The 24,173-nt window shown below is 45.8% G+C and overlaps 1 protein-coding gene across 2 annotated transcripts in view; it reads left to right on the forward strand.

The window, feature by feature from the left end:
• ogdhb (oxoglutarate dehydrogenase b) overlaps nucleotides 1–24,173 on the forward strand; it is a 33,570-nt gene that overhangs the window by 5,123 nt on the left and 4,274 nt on the right. Inside the window, exons 3-12 of one of the 2 annotated variants that reach the window (XM_066714290.1) lie at nucleotides 8,783–8,971; nucleotides 10,297–10,390; nucleotides 19,103–19,218; nucleotides 19,446–19,600; nucleotides 19,913–20,059; nucleotides 20,168–20,258; nucleotides 20,436–20,615; nucleotides 23,184–23,312; nucleotides 23,417–23,596; nucleotides 23,703–23,855. In XM_066714290.1, the coding sequence (XP_066570387.1) occupies nucleotides 8,783–8,971; nucleotides 10,297–10,390; nucleotides 19,103–19,218; nucleotides 19,446–19,600; nucleotides 19,913–20,059; nucleotides 20,168–20,258; nucleotides 20,436–20,615; nucleotides 23,184–23,312; nucleotides 23,417–23,596; nucleotides 23,703–23,855 (1,434 nt within the window). Of the gene's footprint in view, nucleotides 1–8,782; nucleotides 8,972–10,296; nucleotides 10,391–10,633; nucleotides 10,737–19,102; nucleotides 19,219–19,445; nucleotides 19,601–19,912; nucleotides 20,060–20,167; nucleotides 20,259–20,435; nucleotides 20,616–23,183; nucleotides 23,313–23,416; nucleotides 23,597–23,702; nucleotides 23,856–24,173 lie in introns of both variants that reach the window. The other variant, XM_066714289.1, reaches the window with a different exon arrangement.

Here is a 24,173-nt window from a genome sequence, read left to right on the forward strand (position 1 = left end):
CTGACCAGATGCCGTCTGGATGTACCTGGGTCCCACTGTTTTCTGCCAATTCTGAGCTGATGGCACTGCTGGACATCTTCCGACTGCGAAGGGAAGTAAGCATGATGCATCTTTCATCTGCTGCAGAAAGTTTCCTTGGCCGACCACTGCGTCTACGGTCCTCAACGTTGCCCATTTCTTTGTGCTTCTTCAAAAGAGCTTGGACAGCACATCTGGAAACCCCTGTCTGCCTGGGAGAGACCTTGCTGATGCAGTAGAACTACCTTGTGTCTTGTTGCTGTGCTTAGTCTTGCCACGGTGTTTGACTTTTGACAGTAAACTGTCTTCAGCAACCTCACCTTGTTAGCTGAGTTTGGCTGTTCCTCACCCAGTTTTATTCCTCCTACACAGCAGTTTGTGTTTCAGTAAATGATTGTTTCAACCTACATATTGAATTTATGATCATTAGCACCTGTTTGGTATAATTGTTTAATCATACACCTGACTATATGCCTACAAAATCCCTGACTTTGTGCAAATATACCTAGAAAATTGATGCTGTTTTGAAGGCAAAGGGTGTTTTTTCTTCTGTTCACTCACTTTGCATTTAGTTAATTGATAAATATAATCTATTAACATGTCTATTTTTGAAAGCATTCCTACTTTACAGCATTTTTTCACACCTGCCTAAAACTTTCGCACAGTACTCTGTGTGTGTGTGTGTGTGTGTGTGTGTGTGTATATATACATATACATAAACACACATATATATACACCTATACGTATATATATATATATATATACACACACACACACACACAGCTCTGGAAAAAAATTAGACCACTCCAAGTTCAGAAATCAATGTAATTTTTTTCCAGAGCTGTATATTCACTTCCTGCTTCTTATAGTTAGTCGTGGTAAGATGCAGTATTCCAGTGACCTTCACATATCTGTGTGTGCGCGTGTGCTGTAGGGGCTTTGTCTGCATAGGAACCAGTTTTTCCTGCCTGAAACTGAAAGCACCTCTCAACCCAGAGTTTGCATTTTGCATTTTATATTAAGAAACACATACTGTGTGTGTGTGTATATACATATACATAAACACACATATATATACACATATACGTATATACACTCACCTAAAGGATTATTAGGAACACCTGTTCAATTTCTCATTAATGCAATTATCTAACCAACCAATCACATGGCAGTTGCTTCAATGCATTTAGGGGTGTGGTCCTGGTCAAGACAATCTCCTGAACTCCAAACTGAATGTCTGAATGGGAAAGAAAGGTGATTTAAGCAATTTTGAGCGTGGCATGGTTGTTGGTGCCAGACGGGGCCGGTCTGAGTATTTCACAATCTGCTCAGTTACTGGGATTTTCACGCACAACCATTTCTAGGATTTACAAAGAATGGTGTGAAAAGGGAAAAACATCCAGTATGCGGCAGTCCTGTGGGCGAAAATGCCTTGTTGATGCTAGAGGTCAGAGGTGAATGGGCCGACTGATTCAAGCTGATAGAAGAGCAACTTTGACTGAAATAACCACTCGTTACAACCGAGGTATGCAGCAAAGCATTTGTGAAGCCACAACACGTACAACCTTGAGGCGGATGAGCTACAACAGCAGAAGACCCCACCGGGTACCACTCATCTCCACTACAAATAGGAAAAAGAGGCTACAATTTGCACAAGCTCACCAAAATTGGACAGTTGAAGACTGGAAAAATGTTGCCTGGTCTGATGAGTCTCGATTTCTGTTGAGACATTCAGATGGTAGAGTCAGAATTTGGCGTAAACAGAATGAGAACATGGATCCATCATGCCTTGTTACCACTGTGCAGGCTGGTGGTGGTGGTGTAATGGTGTGGGGGATGTTTTCTTGGCACACTTTAGGCCCCTTAGTGCCAATTGGGCATCGTTTAAATGCCATGGCCTACCTGAGCATTGTTTCTGACCATGTCCATCCCTTTATGACCACTATGTACCCATCCTCCGATGGCTACTTCCAGCAGGATAATGCACCATGTCACAAAGGTCGAATCATTTCAAATTGGTTTCTTGAACATGACAATGAGTTCACTGTACTAAACTGGCCCCCACAGTCACCAGATCTCAACCCAATAGAGCATCTTTGGGATGTGGTGGAACGGGAGCTTCGTGCCCTGGATGTGCATCCCACAAATCTCCATCAACTGCAAGATGCTATCCTATCAATATGGGCCAACATTTCTAAAGAATGCTTTCAGCACCTTGTTGAATCAATGCCACGTAGAATTAAGGCAGTTCTGAAGGCGAAAGGGGGTCAAACACAGTATTAGTATGGTGTTCCTAATAATCCTTTAGGTGAGTGTATATATATATATACACACTCACAACTCTGAAAAAAAATTAGACCACTCCAAGTTCAGAAATCAATGTAATTTTTTTCCAGAGCTGTATATTCACTTCCTGCTTCTTATAGTTAGTCGTGGTAAGATACAGTATTCCAGTGACCTTCACATATCTGTGTGTGCGCGTGTGCTGTAGGGGCTTTGTCTGCATAGGAACCAGTTTTTCCTGCCTGAAACTGAAAGCACCTCTCAACCCAGAGTTTGCATTTTGCATTTTATATTAAGAAACACATACTGTGTGTGTGTGTGTGTGTGTGTGTGTGTGTGTGTGTGTTATATATATATATATATATATATATATATATATATATATATATATATATATATATATATATATATATATATATATATATATATATATATATATGCATTTTATGTGCCCTACCACCTGTTATTGAGGGTCAAACAGTTGAACCCTGAGGCGTATATTAATAGACATGCACTGGAGCACAGTCACACGGCCGAGGTGCCCTTCGCTCGGCCCGAACAGAAGCTGTGTGCACAGCTATTATTAGCCTGTTCTCGCCAGGTCTGCTGCACTGCGCTACAAAGCCCCAGCAACACAGGTCCTGACAATCCTTAATGCGCCTCGACCTCAAGTGCTTTTTAGATTTTATTTATGTATTTGATTTGATGGGAAGATTGAGTTCGGCAGAGCATTTCCAAAAGGCTCATGGTTCGGTCCAGACGTTACTCTGATTTTCTTTAAGAACTTGGAGCTGTGCTACAACATGAGCAGGCCTGTGTATCTTTATTAAAAATAATCAAATGTGAGCACAGCACAATCAACTGGTGGAGTAGGTTAGGGGAGGTGTGGTTGCTGTGTTAGTGATTGCTGGTCGCCCCTCACTGTTGCAATCAAGTTTCCGATCCCCCAGAGTGCTTTACTGCCCAAGGTATGTGTTTTAATCTGGTGCCAGGAGACAGAGACAGAGTAAGTGAGCCTGTCAGTCAGTCTCTCTCTGTCTGTGGGAAAGAGGGAGACAGAAAGTAAAACTCAATGAACTTGGCTTGACTGCAGACTTCTTAGAGTCTGCCTGAGCAAAATGCCCAGATGACACTATGCCAACCGTGTCAGCAGCATAGTTCTTCCCACATCCTGCAGCATTGAAATCCTCTGTGCGTTTCTCTGTCACTGAAGACTTTCATTCTTTTCTTTATTCATTTATATATTCATTTTAAACTTGCATAGGGCTTGGGCAGTCGACTCACTGAGGATTGAATTGCTGAGGCTGTGTGGCAGTACTGTGACCAGTACAGAGGCCCCCTGCTGTACGGGCTGCAAAGACAAGTATTTCTATGTCCTGGATACTTGCACTGTCCTCCCAAGTGCCAACCAAATGCCTGATTTCCCGATGACAGGAACCTGAGTTGTGTCGGGCACACCTTTCACAGGCTAATCTAATACAAACATGTATAACTGAATTAACTTGTGTTATATTACCTGGTACGAAAAACAAAATACAATTAATTTAAATGTAACCTGTCAGTGTGGTGCCTCTTTCACAGTCCAGTGTCTGAAAACCCATGTGACTACAGGAAAGTTTTAATTTTGTTTTTGTCTCTCTATGTTGGTCCACATTCTCCTTGCTCTGACGCTCTGGTCATGTGACCGTTGTCCCAGTCTCAGGAGAGACCTGTCAGGGTGCCGGGTGACCGGGCATAGAGCGCACAGCTACAGTTGCAGCCGTCTTTGCAGGTCTCTATTACAGCTGCAGTGATGCTCTGTTCCAGTACAGGGCTCCGTGCTGCAGAATTACGCTGCATGGGTGTGTCTTGTGATGGCTGCACCGGCTGTGTGGCACTCAGTGTCTTTAACTAATAAAAAAAACAGGCAGCAAGGCCTGAGCCAACCGTCTCATTTCACTCTGACTGAGTGTATTAATTCGTCACACATCTTTACCAAAGACAGCCTGTGTTCAGAACACAATGTCCTCATAAACTCACAAGGAAATGGGTGGGAATAACCCTGTTGCTTCAGTTTCCCCCGAGCCCCTCCAGTCCTGCACCAGGCTGCGGCCTGTTCTGTTTACAGACTTTTTCTTTCAAACCTCACAGCAGGCCTGACCCAGGACACAATTCCCCTTGTTCTTCTACAGTCGTGCTCTGAAGTTGTGGTCATTCTAGACTCTTAAGTGCATCTCCTCTTTGCACTTTGACCTTCTCTCCTTATCCTGGGCAGGCATGTCGCCGGGCCTCGCATACGGTCTGGTTATTCTTCTCCTCCGAGCCGTTGGCCTGGCCACAGTGGGCACCCGGCCCCCCCAGTCCTCTGCAGCTGAAATGCATTGAGCTCCTGATCCTTTTTAAAGCGGCAAAGCCAATTAGTGCCCCAACGGGAGGGAGAAGCTTGGTGGTGGGAGAGATGCACCCAGGGTTCGAGAGAGTGAGGCGCATGGTCCGGGGGGGTTGAGTAATCTCTCAGGCAGAGTCAGGATGCGAAGGTCAGGGCAGAGTCGAGAGAGGGGGATTAAACACAGAGACACGCGGGGACACGTGGCAATTATAGATGGCCTCGCTGGTTGGCAGGGGAAGCTGCCTGATGAATGAACTGTGTTTTCTGGGAAGCCTTGTAGAGTAACATTGAGGTGTCTGTGCATTTCACTATGGATAAGCAGGACGAGCTCTCCGCTGCTGCCTTCGGCCTCGGGCAACCGCTCACGGTTTCAGACTAAATTAGTCGCTTGCACTGGGTTTGCCTAATTAGCATAACCCGAGTGGGCACTCGGAGGCCAAGTGTGATAGTCTGCGGTGGGGTGGGCTTCTGTCTGTGTGCCTTTGTTTGAATCAGTGTGCTTTTGTGTACGTCAGTGTGCCTCTGCAGGCTAGAGAAATGCTGTCTCTCACAGTTCTGAAAGTGACGTCTTTATTTTCTCAAGCAGTAATTATCTGTCAACCTTCCTCCGTAAATCTGAATAGCCTTTATATTTGTGCTGCATATCGCCTAAAAACTAATAACAGTAAAAATATGGGCATATTAATAATAAAGGACGAGAACAGCAAGTGATATAAAGGAGCTGCCAAAGATTCCTGTGCATTGGTGAACTTCTGGAGCCCTGGTGGTCCCAGAGGGCCCTCAGAGTGGCTGCTCTGTCCAGTGTTCCTGTCTCTCCATCGTGCAGGATGTGCGTGTGGTTCTTCAGTCGCCGCACTCTCGTCCCTGCCACTCATTTCCTGTTGCTCCTGCATCCTGTCCAGTCTGTGAGCGGATAGGAATAGAATTGTGTGTGCTTTGTGGTGGTGGGCAGTGATTATTATATGTGTAGGTCAATATTGCGAGTGCGGTCCTATGCTGTGGAATGGGCGCAGGTTTGTTGTAGAGTACACTACCTGTGTTACAGCTCAGGATCTTGGTTGTATCTGTACAGAGATGCGCTGAGTGAATTTTGGGTCGGCGGTGGGGGTTCAGCTCCCGTGTCACAGACCTCTAGGATTCTACACTCCTCATGGTTCTTAAGATGTCAACAGGAGTGGATCGGACTGAGTCTGCAGAGGGGTGGGGGTGGGTTGTTTTGCATAGCCCCCTGTAACAGACTTTGTTCTTGGTGTTTTCGATTTTTAATTTTACTTAAACGGCATAAACATCCCCCTCAGAAAAGGCCAGTTAACATTTGGAGTTACAGCACATCCGCAGATCAGTCCTCAGTTTGACCTCGTTAAACCTGCTACTTTTTTGTTGTAATATTAGAATACAAGAATGAATCGATAGCCCAAGTTTCATATGCATAATATTATCCAAATGGCCCATTAATTCAACTGGCCTCCAGACTGAGGCTGAAATTAAATCAAAGTTTTGCATCTGCTAAAACGCAAATATACACCGCTCAGCCATAACATTATGACCACTGACAGGTGAAGTGAATAACACTGATAATCTCGTTATCATGGCACCTGTCAGTGGGTGGGATATATTAGGCAGCAAGTGAGCATTTTGTCCTCAAAGTTGATGCGTTAGAAGCAGGAAAAATGGGCAGCGTAAGGATCTGAGCGACTTTGACAAGGGCCAGATTGTGATGGCTAGACGACTGGGTCAGAGCATCTCCAAAACTGCAGCTCTTGTGGGGTGTTCCCGGTCTGCAGTGGTCAGTACCTATCAAAAGTGGTCCAAGGAAGGAAAAGTGGTGAACCGGTGACAGGGTCATGGGCAGCCAAGGCTCACTGATGCACGTGGGGAGCGAAGGCTGGCCCGTGTGGTCCGATCCAACAGACGAGCTACTGTAGCTCAAATTGCTGAAAAAGTGAATGCTGGTTCTGATAGAAAGGTGTCAGAACACACAGTGCATCGCAGTTTGTTGCGTATGGGGCTGCGTAGCCGCAGACCAGTCAGGGTGCCCATGTTGACCCCTGTCCACTGCCGAAAGCGCCTACAATGGGCACGTGAGCATCAGAACTGGACCACGGAGCAATGGAAGAAGGTGGCCTGGTCTGATGAATCACGAGTTCAAGGTGTTGACTTGGCCTCCAAATTCCCCAGATCTCAATCCAATCGAGCATCTGTGGGATGTGCTGGACAAACAAGTCCGATCCATGGAAGCCCCACCTCGCAACTTACAGGACTTAAAGGATCTGCTGCTAATGTCTTGGTGCCAGATACCACAGCACACCTTCAGAGGTCTAGTGGAGTCCATGCCTCGACGGGTCAGGGCTGTTTTGGGATCTACACAATATTAGGCATATGGTCATAATGTTATGGCTGATCGGTGTATAATGGGTCACTCTCCGAAAACATGTACCTCTGGCATTAACAACTTGGCAATAGGAGAAAAAAAAAAAAAAAATTAATACATATCTTAACATGCATTGTTAGAATGCATACAAAATGAAGTAATAATGATGTTTCAATAGTGAAATCCTTACCATTTTCATGTAGTTCATAATCTGATCACGTAAAATTGCAGTTTTTTAGATGCCATTTTTGTCAAATGCTTTGTAGTCATCACAAACATGAGTATCTTTTTTCACTAAATAACACATAATTGTCTGCCTTATTCATTATAAATACAATTTACACTGATATAACATTCGGCCTAATTGATAATGAAATAAATCATGTAGATAGTTTACCATTTACAATCTTTTTTTTTTTTTTCCCACGTCGAGGTCGAAACACTTTCTTTAAGCACACAATTTTGTGAAATGAGCGGTTTGGTTGGAGGCGTCTCATTTGTAATTCAGGCTACCACAGAGACTTCAGTCAGCAAAAGAGATTGACTTGAATTTAAGGTAATTTAAGATGGTTTTCAGTGGTCACGAGTCTTTTTGGTTTTTGTTTGTTTTTGTTTGTGTGCTTGTTGCAGGTTGCGTTCTTGTTGCACAGAGCCTGAGAATTCCACAGATCCCACTAGCTACACCAACCCATATTTAGTTAACTCATTCACTATTTACTGTGACAACGTTTTGTGCAAGTATACAGCTCCAAAACATCAGAAAGCAATGATAAATAACCCAAACATGTAGCAAAATGTTATGTTGGGTGTACCAGAAAGTGAAACAGAAACCCAAACATGGCTGCAGCACCCTCCTTTTTAAAAATGTGATATCCACTCAGACTCATGAACAGCCACAGATGCATGCAGACATTGTTGATATGTTAAAATGAACATATCAGATGACCAAGAACACAAGATATTTGTTTACATACATTTTGTACACCTATTTGGTGCCTTTGTTCCAATCAAAACCCTGGGGGGTGGTACAAACATGCCAGTAGCACAACATGCAGCTGGCTGATTATCTTTTTTTCAGACCAATGTCTTTAGATGAGGCATTTCATAATAATAAAAATAGAAGAATATAATGGATAATATGTCCGATTCTTGAGTCTCTCGTAATACTAGTGATGTTTTGGGAGAATTACCCATAAAATACTTGTACTTAGTGGTGGCTTCTTAATCTATTCAGTTGCTTTTTTATTTTATCAGTTTTTTTGTTGTTGTTGTTGTTGTTTTTACTGTTTGCAAGGTTAGATGTGTATTTCTACTCTGAGTGTGTGGGTCACAATGTTTTTGTAGTCCAGCCCTGAGCCTTTCTTGGTTTAGTGTCCTTCAAACAGACTCCTCATCCAGTCTTGCCCTGTCCTCTTCTCAGCCAGACCAGTTGTGTCCGCAGTGAAGTGGCTGTTTTTCTGTCCACTTTTCCCTGTGAATGTGATCCCTGCCGGGTCTTTAGATGATTTTGTTTGGAAGTTTAAGGAGAGAAATCTGTGCTGTCACTCATATTTATTCTCCTCTCTCTCTCTCTCTCTCCCTCCCACCACCCTTCTCACCTGTGCTGTTTTTCTCTCCATCCCATCCCTACATCACCCTCTTCCCTGCTCCCCCCCTCCTCCATTCTGCCCTACACCACCCCTCTATTTCTCTGTGACCCTTCTATTTTTTCTCGCTCTCTTCTCTCCCTCTGCTCTTTACAGTCCTGGGACATTTTCTTCCGCAATGCTAATGCAGGCGCCCCTCCAGGCATGGCGTACCAGAGCCCCCCTCCCCTGGGGGCCAGTCTGTCTGGTCTGGCCCAGGTCCAGTCCCTGGTGAACGCCCAACCGAATGTGGAGAAACTGGTGGAGGACCACCTGGCTGTGCAGTCGCTCATCAGAGCCTATCAGGTCAGTGTGTCCCTCGCTGCGCGCCGTATAGCCCCCCCCACCACCCCCAACATCAGTAGCTTTGTCACTTCCCTGACACCCATAGTCCCCGAAACGGATCAGCCACCTTTTAGACATGGGGGACTGCGGTTCGTTTGACTGCAGTGGGTTTGAACCTGTTCTCCCCCTCTCTAGAGTCCGGGGAATGCAGATTAGTTTTTTTTTTTTTTTTTTGCTGTAATTCAGATTATGCTGAATGCAGGAGAGAGGCTTCTCAGGACGTCTACAGGAAGCAATACAGTGCTTCAGCTTCTTCCCTGCCCCCCCCCCCCCCCCCTCAAGTTCCTACTCTTTGTTTTTGGCAGGGGGGGCAGCCTCTCATCTTTCTTATTTTCATTAATGTGTTCGTTTCTGTGTAGGCGTAACAAAGGCACACACAAAAGAAAGACTGATCATTATTATCTCCAGAGCCTTTACTCAACCCCCCACACGCATCTTATCCCACTCCCACACAACCCCCCCGCCTGCTGTGTAGATGGTACAATCCTAAAGTCTGCAGTCCCCCCTCCTCCTGTTTTACAATGCGAGATACTCCAGTCAGAAAATGCAGATGCAGGATGTTTCTTTACATAGGGGTTGAATGTGCATGATTATATTGCTGAAGACATGATTTGACACCTTTCTGAACAGCTGCATGTCAGTGGTGCTGTGTGAATGCTATGTTGTGTGCTTTAGGACTCGGAAGGTAAGCAACAGAAGGAGAAGACAATGTAATATGGTATCAAATTGCTCCTGTATTATTTGCTTACATGTCTTGTTCTGAGAGAGAGCAGGAAGCAGTTTTGTAAAAGTGTTGCTTATGCTGCATCTTCTGTTCTTTAAAAAAAAAAAAAAATCTGTTTTGTTCTGATTTTGCTTAATTTGTAACGCAAGGGAGACCTTTAGGTCCCTGCAAACAGGACTGTGACACACAGCTTCCAGCTCTAGTGAATTCCACACTTTTAAGGGGCCCTGATTGTCCCAGACATGTTACTCGCAGAGGAAATGTCTCCCCCTCTTCTACAGACACAAGCAAACCTGGGTTCTGTCTTTAATTAGGTCCCTCTTAGAACAGATAGCAGTCAAGTAACTGCATTGGCTGAATATCCATTAGTAAGTCCCTTTTGTAGTTGGATAAAAATCACCACTCGTGATTGCATTGACGGCAGCCTCTTCTGCCCCCCATGGTCCAGTCAGTCCAGCGCTCCTGAAGGCCGGCCGGGCTGTGGGCTGCAGTCTGTGCCTCTGTTGTTTTTTTGCATTCTTTTGTCTTTTGTGTTACATCCTTGCTGTTGCCTTGTTTGCAGGTGAGAGGGCATCACATTGCCAAACTTGATCCTCTGGGCATCAGTTGTGTAAATTTTGACGAGGCCCCCGTTACTGTGGGGTTCCCGCATGTTGGTGAGAAATGTTCCTCTGCTGTGTGCTTAAAAAAAAAAAAAAAAAAAAGACACCATAAACTGAAACAATGAACTTGTTTGTGTTAATGTTGCATTTTCCCCATTTCTTCCTCCTCCTTCTCTCTCTGCTTTTTTTCTTTTTCTACACAACCTCCGCTCTTCCAACCCTCCTCCTCCTCTCACACCCCCCAATACACCCCTTTATTTTTATTTTTATCCCTTCTCGAACCCGTGTTCCCTGTAGATACGTGGGCACCATGTTGCTCAGCTGGACCCCCTGGGGATCATGGACGCCGATCTGGACTCTGTCGTTCTGTCCGATTTAATCACGTCCCCGGACAAACTCGGTGAGGGACCGACCGTCTGACGACTGACTGATTAACCAACTGCCCCACTCCCTCACTAACCAAGAGGAAACACGCACACAGACAAGCAAATACACAAAGACAGAAATAGAGAGTGCTGTGCTGGAGCTGTCTTCACTGTGTCAGCTCCACTCTCTCCCTCACTGTCTGTGCTCCTCTTGCATGCCTTTTGGTCATGACAGAGAGAGAAGGAGACGGAGAGAAAGAGAGAGAGCGTGAGAACGCATCACAATTCTCTGTTCTCAACAAGTTGGCGTATATTTTACTTTCCCTGGCTTAAATAGTTTCTAATTTCACTTACAGTGATTGTCATTATTATTATGATTAGGCAGTTTTATTTTATTGTCTCTTCTCCACGGCACTTTGCAATGGGTAAACACTGCAAGACATCCTGCGTTGCGAGCGAACACATCCCCCTCTCCCACCTCTCTCGGACCCTGAGTGACACTCGCTACAAATACATAGATCGCATAAGTTAAGTGTTCAGACCAGCTGGGTACAGTTTAGTGTTTAAATCAACAAACCTTCACGATAAATGTATCATCTTTATTCCCTCCTTATTAATCGCGTGACGTTTTTGTTGATTGCGCCTTATGAATTGCGTTACCCAGGAGTGTACTGTAGAAGTGTATTTTAAGTCCCAAAAATTAAGTCCTGCCAGCATGGGGGGGCTCTTGTCCGTTGTCTTCACCTTAGTGCAATTGTTCATTCTTTATTTGTGGGGATTTTACCCATTGGAAACCTGTGACCGTGATGGCAGTCTCCATAGAACACACTTCACTATTTATATAGCTGTCTTTTATTCATTGAAATGTTTGTTTATTGATTTTCATGCCTTTCGCTCTGAGTTTCCGAGCTCTTCTCCCCTTGGATCACTCTAACAACTGACTGCACGGCTGCCTCAGCCTTATCCTTCCGCAGCACCTGGGGAAGCCGTACTGTGCTGTACTAACCCTCCGCTGCACTAACGCTGCGCTGCGTGGGTGCTGGGGTGCCCCACTTCCCTGCACCACAAAGGCAGGCTGCAGGTCACTGTGGTGGTCAGAAACTGCTGGGAAATGGCTGAAATGCAGCATCTGCCTTCTGTTAGTGTGTGACCCTGGAGGAGGCAGATGTGGAATCGCACCAACCTATCAGCCACTCCTGCCATCTCTGACAGTGACTCTGATTGGTCCATCACTTGTTCTCGCTGCTCTCTGTGGTACCTGTGATTGGCTGTTCCTCTTCAGCCTGGAGAGCTACAGAGCCAAGAGGTTTTCATTTCAAACAGATTAATTGATTCAACCAATGATTGGCAAGCTCCAAATTAACAGGGTATTTAGACACCTATTGAAAACCCCTGGGTGTGAGGGTGGGGAGCATCTCCAACAGCTGCACTTTGGGGGCTGGGGGGGGGGGGGTGTTAATGCAAGAGATGGGATTGAAAACTAACAGAAGCCAAGAGCAAATCATATCACTAACACGGTGAGCATCTTTCAACCCAATAGAACACACATGACCAGGGCACTGGGCCGGGGGAGTGCAGTGGTGGATGGATAGTGGTGACAGACAGGTTATTGTTAACATACCATAACCCCTGCCCTGTCAACCTGCGCCGTAGTCCGCTGCTGTGTTTTTCCAGACTGAAGGAAGAAGTGCTTGTGCGAGAGAGAGGGCCTGTGGGAGTGACATTATTGGGGTGGACGCTTCTGGCTCCTCGATGCTGTGCTGAAATGTGTGTTCCGCATTCGGGGTCCTGTGTCCCATGACATCAGACAATCCAGACATTAAGCACTCCCCGCTTCCGATAAGATTTATTTTATATGTTTGTTTAAGTAGTTACTGTTGCCGTGTCACTTTTGTGTGTGTGCGTGTGCGTGTGTGTGTGTGACCACTGCAGGAGACCGAAGCCCTGTGCATTTTGTATTCGGTCCGGGTTTATGCCAGGGAGTCTCGACACAGTCAGCCAGGCCTTCGATTGGTTGGTAATGACGAAGACGCTGGCTTGTAGCAGTTAGCTGCACACAGCGCACACCGGGGAAGTTCAGTCATAATATACATGCAGTTTAAAAATGGCATGGATGTGATCAGAACTGCACTGTAGTGCAAATATCTTCTCTGTGCAGGATGTTTGTTTTTTGTTTGATAGGTTTTCCACCCGCCCTGTCTCTCTGTTTGTGCTGTCTGAATTGGTTTAAATGACCCCAATGACCCCTGTGCACTCAGTCAGTGGGCTCCATTGACCTGGAGATGACCCCTGCTTGTTAAGGAACTCTGACCAGCAATCGACAGCTGAAGAGTTGTCAAGAAGTGATATTGAGAAGCATCTAAATCCAACTTCCAGTTTCCAGTCCTCTTCATGTCACACGAGGCGCAGCCGAGTCGAATGAAGAAGCTCCGCCATCACAACGGGCAGAGTTCCCGTGGCACTGAGCTGTAGTGTGCACGCATTGACGGCTGTGTGGCATCAGCTTTGTGTCTTTGGCCTTTTGCTCAGCTCGATGAGTGCGAGTCATGCATGAGAGGAGTTGGGAAATTACCTGATTTTGTTGTTTTTGGCTTTTTATCTTTCCCCTTCCCCCATTAAATAAAAATAAGTCAAAGGAATTGTCCTCCACTGTTGCTCAGTAAGCAGGCAGTTTGGCTCCTGCTGGTTCACTGGTAGAGCTATGTAGGGGTTGGGGTCCTCATTATTATTCAGTTGTCATTTCTGGCTGCACCACAGTGAGGCTCCTCAGCCAGGTAGATTTGCCATTTGCCAGATGAATATATATATCGTATATATATATATTTATGCTTATTATATGTGTGTGTGTATACATATATATATATATATATATATATACACACACACACACACACATATAATAAGCATATATATATATATATAATATATATAGATAGATACGATCATATATATATATATAATATATATAGATAGATACGATCATATATATATATATATATATATATATATATATGTATGTGTGTATATATATGTATGTGTGTGTATATGTATATACACATATAATAAGCATAAATATATATATACGATCATGTGTGTATACAGTGAGGGAAAAAAGTATTTGATCCCCTGCTGATTTTGTACGTTTGCCCACTGATAAAAAATGATCAGTCTATAATTTTAATGGTAGGTGTATTTTAACAGTGAGAGACAGAATAACAACAACAAAAAATCCAGAAAAACGCATTTCAAAAAAGTTATAAATTGATTTGCATGTTAATGAGGGAAATAAGTATTTGACCCCTTCGACTTAGTACTTGGTGGCAAAACCCTTGTTGGCAATCACAGAGGTCAGACGTTTCTTGTAGTTGGCCACCAGGTTTGCACACATCTCAGGAGGGATTTTGTCCCACTCCTCTTTGCAGATCCTCTCCAAGTCATTAAGGTCTCGAGGCTGATGTTTGGCAACTCGAACCTTCAGCTCCCTCCACAGATTTTCTATGGGATTAAGGTCTGGAGACTGGCTAGGCCACTCCAGGACCTTAATGTGCTTCTACTTGAGCCCCTCCTTTGTTGCCTTGGCTGTGTGTTTTGGGTCATTGTCATGCTGGAATACCCATCCACGACCCATTTTCAATGCCCTGGCTGAGGGAAGGAGGTTCTCACCCAAGATTTGACGGTACATGGCCCCGTCCATCGTCCCTTTGATGCGGTGCAGTTGTCCTGTCCCCTTAGCAGAAAAACACCCCCAAAGCATAATGTTTCCACCTCCATGTTTGACGGTGGGGATGGTGTTCTTGTGGTCATTCCTCCTCCTCCAAACACGGCGAGTTGTGTTGATGCCGAAGAGCTCGATTTTGGTCTCATCTGACCACAACACTTTCACCCAGTTCTCCTCTGAATCATTCAGATGTTGGCAAACTTCAGACGGGCCTGTACATGTGCTTTCTTGAGCAGGGGGACCTTGCGGGCACTGCAGGATTTCAGTCCTTCACGGCGTAGTGTGTTACCAATTGTTTTCTTGGTGACTATGGTCCCAGCTGCCTTGAGATCATTAACAAGATCCTCCCGTGTAGTTCTGGGCTGATTCCTCACCGTTCTCATGATCATTGAAACTCCACGAGGTGAGATCTTGCATGGAGCCCCAGACCGAGGGAGACTGACAGTTATTTTGTGTTTCTTCCATTTGCGAATAATCGCACCAACTGTTGTCACCTTCTCACCAAGCTGCTTGGCGATGGTCTTGTAGCCCATTCCAGCCTTGTGTAGGTCTACAATCTTGTCCCTGACATCCTTGGACAGCTCTTTGGTCTTGGCCATGGTGGAGAGTTTGGAATCTGATTGATTGATTTGCTTCTGTGGACAGGTGTCTTTTATACAGGTAACGAGCTGAGATTAGGAGCACTCCCTTTAAGAGACTGCTCCTAATCTCAGCTCGTTACCTGTATAAAAGACACCTGGGAGCCAGAAATCTTGCCGATTGATAGGGGATCAAATACTTATTTCCCTCATTAACATGCAAATCAATTTATAACTTTTTTGAAATGTGTTTTTCTGGATTTCACTCTCACTGTTAAAATACACCTACCATTAAAATTATAGACTGATAATTTCTTTATCAGTGGGAAAACGTACAAAATCAGCAGGGGATCAAATACTTTTTTCCCTCACTGTATGTATGTATGTATGTATGTATGTATGTATGTATGTATGTGTGTGTATATATCTATATCTATATATATCTATATCTATATATATATCTATATCTATATATATCTATATATATATATATATATATATATATATATATATATCTGTGAGTGTGTGTGTGTATGTATATGGTGATAAGGATCAGGCTCTTAGCTTGGCTGTTCAGTGTGGTTGGCCATAGTGCTGCGTCTGGGGTGTGTCTGTGGAGGGGTGGGGTGTAGGCTGCATTGGCCCTGTGGGGCCATCTCTAACTGTCCTGAGTCTCTCTCCCCTGCTGCCTCCCCCAGACCTTGCCGTGTTCAAGGAGCGGCTGAGCGTTCTGACTGTCGGAGGTACGCACCTGCTCTCTCTCATCCTCTCTCTTGTTCTCTCTCTCGCTTGTTGTGTGCCTAGGCATCTCTCTCTCTCTCACTCTCTCACTCCCTCTCTCTTCTCTCTCAGCCCTTCCTCTGCAAGAACAGAAAATAATAAACAAACAAACACCATATCCTGGCTGGAGCAGTGTCCTCCGCTTGTGATTGGCTGGTGGAGCCCCTTGTCATTTATTAGATCATATAATTGGTGTCTGAAGCTGCAATCTGTCTTAAATAGTTCAGCTCAGTTCCAGCCCTGACCAGAAGGCCCCCGCTTCTGTGCCATTCCTTTTGGGGCTTCGCGTAGGAGCCTGCTGCTGGTGACACAAGTGGATGGTTGCACAGAGCCCCGTCAGTGAACCAGCGATTTGATTAACCAATGGACCAATTTTAATTTAGTATAGCGCTATTTGCAAGGTACCCACAGACTGCTTTACAGATTGAAAGCATTAGTACAAGGTGTGCAAATGAATAAATAAATGTTCCTTTGGTTTTATGACTCCTGAGTTTAATTTGCACCGGCAGCCCAACAGACTGAAATGGAGTCTGTGTGTATTGCTCACTGTGTGGGCTCCTTATGTATGTGTTTGTTTATTTATTGAGTTAGATAGCTCTCTTTGTCTGTTGCTAGTTCTGTCTGATGCTTCAAAGCAAAGAGACCGTGCAAGTGTCTTAATTACCATTTCAATGGCTCCCCCCATCTTATTCACCTTAGTGGATACCTTGGTAACCGACGCTGTTTGTGAGCATCGTTTTCTATTCTGAAAATAATTGTGCACTTTAGTTATAATGCACTTGCTGATTAATTGTTCAGTACTGCTTCTCTGCAGCGCCTCCACTGTCTCTGTCTGGTGTTCCTGTAGGGGAGTACAGTGGCCTTCAGTTTTAGATGTGTGGTTGTGCGCTTGAAGTCATGTAGGATGTAGAATGTGGGTGTTGCAAGGTTTTGTGTTTTTCTTTTTTGTTTTTTTTGTGGTTTTATATTTAGTTTTTTCCTTTTTATATTTAAAGATTATTCTATGTTTTTGAAATGGGCTTCACTTTTTAATTTTAGTTTAATGTATTTCTGACAGCAGATCCCTGGCCGTTGCTCTAGTGTGCCCTACAAGGCTCTCGGGGCCTCGCAGATCTGTGAGCCCACATTGAGGAAGCTCTTATTTGAAGCACTGCAGTGCATTTCAGTGCATGATGGGTCAGGAGCTGCACTGAGTTAGTTCTTTGTACAATAACCAAGGGTCTGTAATGAGTCTGTGTGTTGCAGACCTGAAGAAAATATTTCCGCCACATATACTGGTGCATTCCTTCAAGGCAAGATTGTCTTATGCACAGACGCGCACACAGATGCATTGTCAAACGAGACAATCAACACTGTAACGCTGCCAGGAATAATACTAGATGGGCCGCACCTTCCGGGAGAAGACTTTTGTTGAAATGCCAGTCTTTGTCCTTTTTGCCCTGTTGACCATTCCTTGGGTAGAGTCGCACACTCGCAGAAATAATAAATAAAAAGTTACTCTGTTACTGTTTAGTCTTTTTCTTTCCCTGTTTTTTCCCCCCCTTCACTCTACTACCTCGTTCTCTCTCTAAAGCGTTCCTCCCTTTCCCGTGTGTGTTCCGCAGCTCACAGCTCTGTTTGAGACTCCGCCCCGCCCCTCATTGTGAGCTTGTTGGTTCATGTCTCAGCACTGTGCTTTTTAGTTTTTTTTCTGTGAGCTGACCAAGCTTTTGTAAACTGGACTGCATCGACAGAGCATAACCATGAAAGAGATCCTCAAGTGGGGGTGGGGGGGACTGGTGTAGTCTGTCCCTCCTGTCCTCCTCCTCCTCCTCTTCTGAACCTTTAGCCCATGCCTGTGCTATGCTCCAGAACTGGTATAGCGCTGTTTCCAGCTCCACCCAAGTCTGTAGCCGTGTGTTTGTGCAGTGACTACCTGAGCCTCTAGAGTGTGGGGGTGGGTGGGTGCGTGTGTGGTTCTTGACGTGCGCAGTAGTGATCTCTTTCGTACACATGCTGGTTGCCTCACTGAAGTGGAAGGGCTTCCCTCCATTATTAATGGTGTGAGCTGGTCTGTTTCTCACTGGTGGACAGGAAGTAGCTGGGCTGGGCAGCACATGTGTTCCTAAAGTGACTGCAGTTTGAATCGCTTCTAATCTCCCAACAACCTGGGCCTTCCCTTGGTCTGACAGCAGCACGCACTGATGACTGGTGCCTCATGTTTATATACAATAAAATCATGTTGATTTTGCATTTATCATCCTAAAGTAACTGTGATAACCCGGTACAGATAAGCAGGTATTGGCTTTGAGTCTTGTGACTGTGGCCCAAGAGCTCTCCCTTCCTCCCCTGTCCTTCTCCTTTGTGCTCCTAGTTGGCCTCAAGCCCTTGGGCCGCTCACTCAGATTGTAATCCCACCCCGTACCCCTATCTTGTTAAAACGCTCCTGACCCCCTCTCCACCTTGACCCCAGACCTCATCTTAACTTGACCTCTTTACACTTGGCCAATGCGCCTCGTTGACTTGACTGTATACAGACTGGCCGAGAAAATCGTTTGGTGGATTTAAAAAAATTAAAACATTCCAATTTCATTAATATAGCTAGGTTTGTCCTTATAGAAGTAAATGCTTCCTATAAGAATAATTATATTGAAGTCTATTTTTTGTCAAGCCTGTTATATGTTTGGGATATGTCACAATTGGGGTTTAAAGTGTTAACACACATTTTATCATCAGTATTATTATAGGATATGTATAATTTAGGGCACTTATAGATAAGGCACTCTTGGCCCGTCTCCCTGCACAGGTGTGTGCTCTGCTGAACCTCATGAATATTTCTCACACTTGTGCTTGTTTTATAATCCCCCCCCCCACCACCCCCCTACCCGATCTCCTCCTTCTAACACTGCATTCCTCCTGCATCTCTCTCTCTGTCCCTGTCCACCGATGCTGCCACCTGTCTTTGTCCCTGTGCTTTGTGAACACCATGCTTTTGCATCCATTGTGTTTTGCATTGTCCTCAATAATGCAAAAACCATAATACGTTTTACTTTTTGTTAACACACTGTTGCATTTTGATTTTGCTTTAATACTGTGCTGCTTGATTTTTTTTTTTTTTTTTTTTTTTCACCCTTCTCTCTAATCTTTTTCTGGTTGTCTTTTTTTTAATTATTAATTTTTTCCCTCTCGCCCATCCCACCATGCTTTGCGGCTCCGTGTTCTGTTCTTGGACTGGCTTTCCTTCCCCTTGACCTTCTCCTCCCCTCCTGTTTTCTGCTACCACCACCACCCCCCCACCCTCCCCACCATCCCCCTCCCCACACACCACCCCCGCCTCATCGCCCAGGGTTTTATGGGCTGGACGAGTCGGACCTGGACAAGGTGTTCCGCTTGCCCACCACCACCTTCATCGGTGGCAACGAGAGCGCTCTGCCTCTTCGGGAGATCATACGGCGCCTGGAGGTAAGACACTGTAAAATTTTGCTTTCCAAACTATGGAGAAAGAATGCTTGAATTTCAGTTTTACACTTAAGAAAAACCCCATCCAAACCACTTAAGTAAAAAACAATACTAGAAGTGTGGATACGAGCATGAAATCAGAAGGGAAATGGGCAGGGCTACAAAGAGAAAAACGACAAATAGAAAAAAACATGTTTGAGTGAGTGTGATGTTTGTGCTCTCTGCTGCAGATGGCTTACTGCCAGCACATTGGGGTGGAGTTCATGTTTATCAACGACCTGGACCAGTGCCAGTGGATCCGGGAGAAGTTCGAGAAGCCGGGGGTGATGCAGTTCACTCTGGAGGAGAAGCGCACCCTGCTGGCCAGAATGGTCCGCTCCACCAGGTCAGCCTTGTGGCACCGTCCCCAGGAACAGGGCAGCAGCACCACTGTCCACTCTGTCCAGTCTGTGTGTCGGTCAGATAGTCGGACAGTTAATCAGTTAGCTGGGAATCATCCATCTTGCAAAGCCATGGGGGCAGGGAAACGGGCTCTTCAGTGAATGTCAGGGCTCTGTAGGTTTAACATTTTAAAACCCTTGTATAATACCTGTGTCTTTAGCTCTCCATGACCAGGCTTGACGCATAAGCAGCTGGAGTGTGTGTGTTTGAGTTTGCGAGAGGGCAGTGTGTGATGGGGGCGTGTCCTGTGCCGCAGGTTTGAGGAGTTCCTGCAGCGGAAGTGGTCCTCGGAGAAGCGCTTCGGCCTAGAGGGCAGCGAGTCCCTGATCCCGGCGCTCAAGACCATCATCGACAAGTCCAGCGAGAATGGCGTGGAGACGGTCATCATGGGCATGCCTCACAGGTCCGCTCCCCAGGATCCACACCACACCACAGTGCAGTGCAATGAGAGCATGCGTCTCATCTCTCCCCCTACTCTCTTTCTCTCTCTCCGTCTGTCTCTCTCTGTCAGGGGGCGTCTGAATGTCTTGGCCAATGTGATCCGCAAGGAGCTGGAGCAGATATTCTGCCAGTTTGACTCCAAGCTGGAAGCTGCTGATGAGGTCAGTGCTGTACTGTCAGTGTGCCTGTCTGTCTGTATAAACTGCTGCAGGACCGTAACTGTAGAATTGTACTTCCTGTGGTTGTGTGTGCCGTTGATGTTGACTCGCTTGCTCTCTCTCTCTCTCTCTCTCTCTCTCCGCCCGTCCCACCCCTCTTCCTCTCGGTGTCTCTCCCAGGGCTCGGGCGATGTGAAGTACCACCTGGGCATGTACCACCGGCGGATCAACCGCGTGACCGATCGCAATATCACCCTGTCGCTGGTGGCCAACCCCTCCCACCTGGAGGCCGTGGACCCGGTGGTGCAGGGCAAGACCAAGGCAGAGCAGTTCTACTGTGGGGACACAGACGGCAACAGGGTACAGCTGCTGTGGGCTGGCCAGCCATCTCTGTCCCTCTGTCTCTCTGTTGCATGGACCATCATTCTTAACCTGTCCTTCTCAGTGTATGTTTGTTGAGAATGTGGCTGTGTGCGCAGAGAGCTATAGACGTGCTGACACCAGTTACACACATACACCACTACACCCACATGTACACCGATCAGCCATAACATTATGACCACTGACAGGTGAAGTGAATAACACTGATAATCTCGTTATCATGGCAGCTGTCAGTGGGTGGGATATATTAGGCAGTAAGTGAACATTTTGTCCTCAAAGTTGATGTGTTAGAAGCAGGAAAAATGGGCAAGTGTAAGGATCTGAGCGGCTTTGACAAGGGCCAGATTGTGATGGCTAGACGACTGGGTCAGAGCATCTCCAAAACTGCAGCTCTTGTGGGGTGTTCCCGGTCTGCAGTGGTCAGTACCTATCAAAAGTGGTCCAAGGAAGGAAAAGCGGTGAACCGGCGACAGGGTCATGGGCGGCCAAGGCTCATTGATGCACGTGGGGAGCGAAGGCTGGCCCGTGTGGTCCGATCCAACAGACGAGCTACTGTAGCTCAGATTGGTGGAAAGAGTTCATGCTGGTTCTGATAGAAAGGTGTCAGAACACACAGTGCTTCGCAGTTTGTTGCTTATGGGGCTGCGTAGCCGCAGACCAGTCAGGGTGCCCATGCTAAAGCACCTACAATGGGCACGTGAGCATCAACTGGACCACGGAGCAATGGAAGAAGGTGGCCTGGTCTGATGAATCACGAGTTCAAGATGTTGACTTGGCCTCCAAATTCCCCAGATCTCAATCCAATGGAGAATCTTTGGGATGTGCTGGACAAACAAGTCCGATCCATGGAGGCCCCACCTCGCAACTTACAGGACTTAAAGGATCTGCTGCTAACGTCTTGGTGCCAGATACCACAGCACACCTTCAGAGGTCTAGTGGAGTCCATGCCTCTGGCCGGGCTTTTTTGGGACCTACACAATATTAGGCAGGTGGTAATAATGGTATGGCTGATCGGTGTACATAGTCTAATAAGGGACAGGATGCTGATCTGTTAAGATACAGCCAAGATGTTGCAATGGACAAATTGTTTTACTTAATCATTAGAGTTATTGTTTTATTAGTAAGTACTTTCGATTGGCCTTGGACTTTAACCTGGAGTGTGGATTGTTTATCTGGCATCGATATCAGAAGGAATAATAATGGCTGAATAAAGTCCTAGTTATCTAGTATATATGGTCAGGTTCTCTGAAAATTAGACCGGGTTGGTACGCTGGTTACCACAATACCTTACTAAGATGAATTCAGATTAGCGGTGAGGTTGATCTGCATGAATTCACCGGTTTCATTTTATACAAGTTATAGGTTTATTAAAAATGTAAATGGACAACATGTAATTGCAAAGATAGGTTAGAGACAAGCAGGATGGAAAAGATCTAATTCTCAAATACTCTACTCCAAATTGCTAGTTTTAACTGTTTTTATACGTTTTAGACAGATTCTAACCTATCTGCCTCCAAATTTCTGATTGGTAGGTTTGGAGTAATACAATTATAATTCAAATCGAAGCTGTCTTTGCCATTCCTCTCCCTTGATTCCTGCAGAATGTGTATTGGGGGTGTGATGGCTTTAAGGAATGTGACACTGGTACAAATGTTAGCTAGAGTTTGTAACTCTATATTTTCAAGTTTTAGTTCTATCAATTACATTTTCAAGTCCCTCAAAGCAGGACCCTACAGTTGATACCATACAGGCCAGGTGTTTTACAGTAATGTTAATTCCAGGGGGGGCTGGTCTGAAGCCCATGTCAGTGGATGACTTAGGATGTGTGAATAATTATCTTACCAAATGTTAATGTTGCATTGTATGTGAAATATAAATGGTCCAATGGTTGTTTTAGCTAATGTTCTTTCTTTTAAGACCAAACATGGCTTTTGCATGTTTTTGTGTTGAGGTAGAAGTGTCAGTAAGTTAGTCTGAAGTCCCTTTTATTGTTTGTTATCAAACTGAGGGAGAAGCAGCATGTAGTTTGCATTTGGGTTTGTTGCTCTGGTTATATGTAAACTACCTTGAATGTCTGTTTCACAAAATAATTCAATTGCAATGTGGTGCTGGTCTCTGTGGAGATGGGCATGGCAGCCCATATGTCAGTTGGGGGGGATCTCCAGCATGGATGTGTTTTCTGTCGTGCTTTGCTGAGCACAGGCCTGTATTGTAAAACGCAGAACTTCAGAGCCGTCTCCTTAAGTCCTTTACGACAAGCCTAAATATCTCAATTTGGAAAGTATAAGAATTTGCATATATATTTGACAAAATAAGGTAATATGAACTATGTGTGGGTGTAGTGGTGTGCATCTGTAATTGGTGTCAGCATGTCTGTCTTGTTGGGTCTCTGTGTCTCTCCCTGTGCTGTGAGCGTGTTATGCTTCCACTGGGTGTGTTGCAGCTCTGCAGTGGCAAGGATGGGTATGACTGACGTGTGTGTGTGTGTGCTGGCATGTGCGTGATTGTACATAGGGCTGCTGCGGTACCAAACTGTGTGTGTTGCAGGTGCTGTCCATCCTGATGCACGGGGACGCTGCGTTTGCCGGACAGGGCATCGTGTACGAGACCTTCCACCTGAGCGATCTGCCCTCCTACACCACCCACGGTACCGTGCATGTGGTCGTCAACAACCAGGTCAGCGCCAACACGGGGAAGCCACACACACACACACGGGGGAAAAATAATAAATCAATCTATCAATAACCCCCTCCGCAATGTGTTCCCTACGCCTCCCCCAGATTGGCTTCACCACCGACCCCCGCATGGCGCGCTCCTCTCCGTACCCCACGGATGTGGCGCGAGTCGTCAATGCGCCCATCTTCCACGTCAACGCGGATGACCCCGAGGCCGTGGTGTATGTGTGCAACGTGGCGGCCGAGTGGAGGGCCACTTTCCACAAGGACGTGGTGGTGGATCTGGTGAGCTATTTCTCGTTCTCTATCATTCTTTTTCTTTGTTTATGCTGTAGGTAATACTTATATGGTAGTTGCTATAAAGTAAATCATCTTCCCCTGGGTCCTTCAGGTGAGCTACAGGCGGAACGGCCACAACGAGATGGACGAGCCCATGTTCACGCAGCCGCTGATGTACAAGCAGATCAAGAAGCAGAAGCCGGTACTGCAGAAGTATGCCGAGAAGCTGATCGCCGAGGGGGCCGTGACCCGGCAGGAGTATGAGGTACGCCTTCTGATTACCGCGTGTCCCGTGGCCCCTGGAGGCCCCGAGATCTCAACTTGGCCCTGTACCTGAGCTCGTGAGCATAGTCTCCTTTCAAAGCTGCTCAGCTGTCATCAGACCGGCTCGCCCCGACCCTGAATACACACGTCAGTCGCTTTAGCACGAGTGAGGAAGGTGCTACGCATCGTGGCACCTTACTCACTCGGGCTAAAGCGATTGACGTGTGTATTCAGGGTCGGGGTGAGCCGGTCTGAGGAGCAGGTTTGAAATGAGACAGACCCCACAGTAATCAGGTTTTGTAAGTGGACAAGGATCACA

This window comes from Amia ocellicauda, chromosome 9, assembly GCF_036373705.1.
Source record: "Amia ocellicauda isolate fAmiCal2 chromosome 9, fAmiCal2.hap1, whole genome shotgun sequence".
In the NCBI taxonomy this organism is placed as follows: domain Eukaryota; kingdom Metazoa; phylum Chordata; class Actinopteri; order Amiiformes; family Amiidae; genus Amia; species Amia ocellicauda.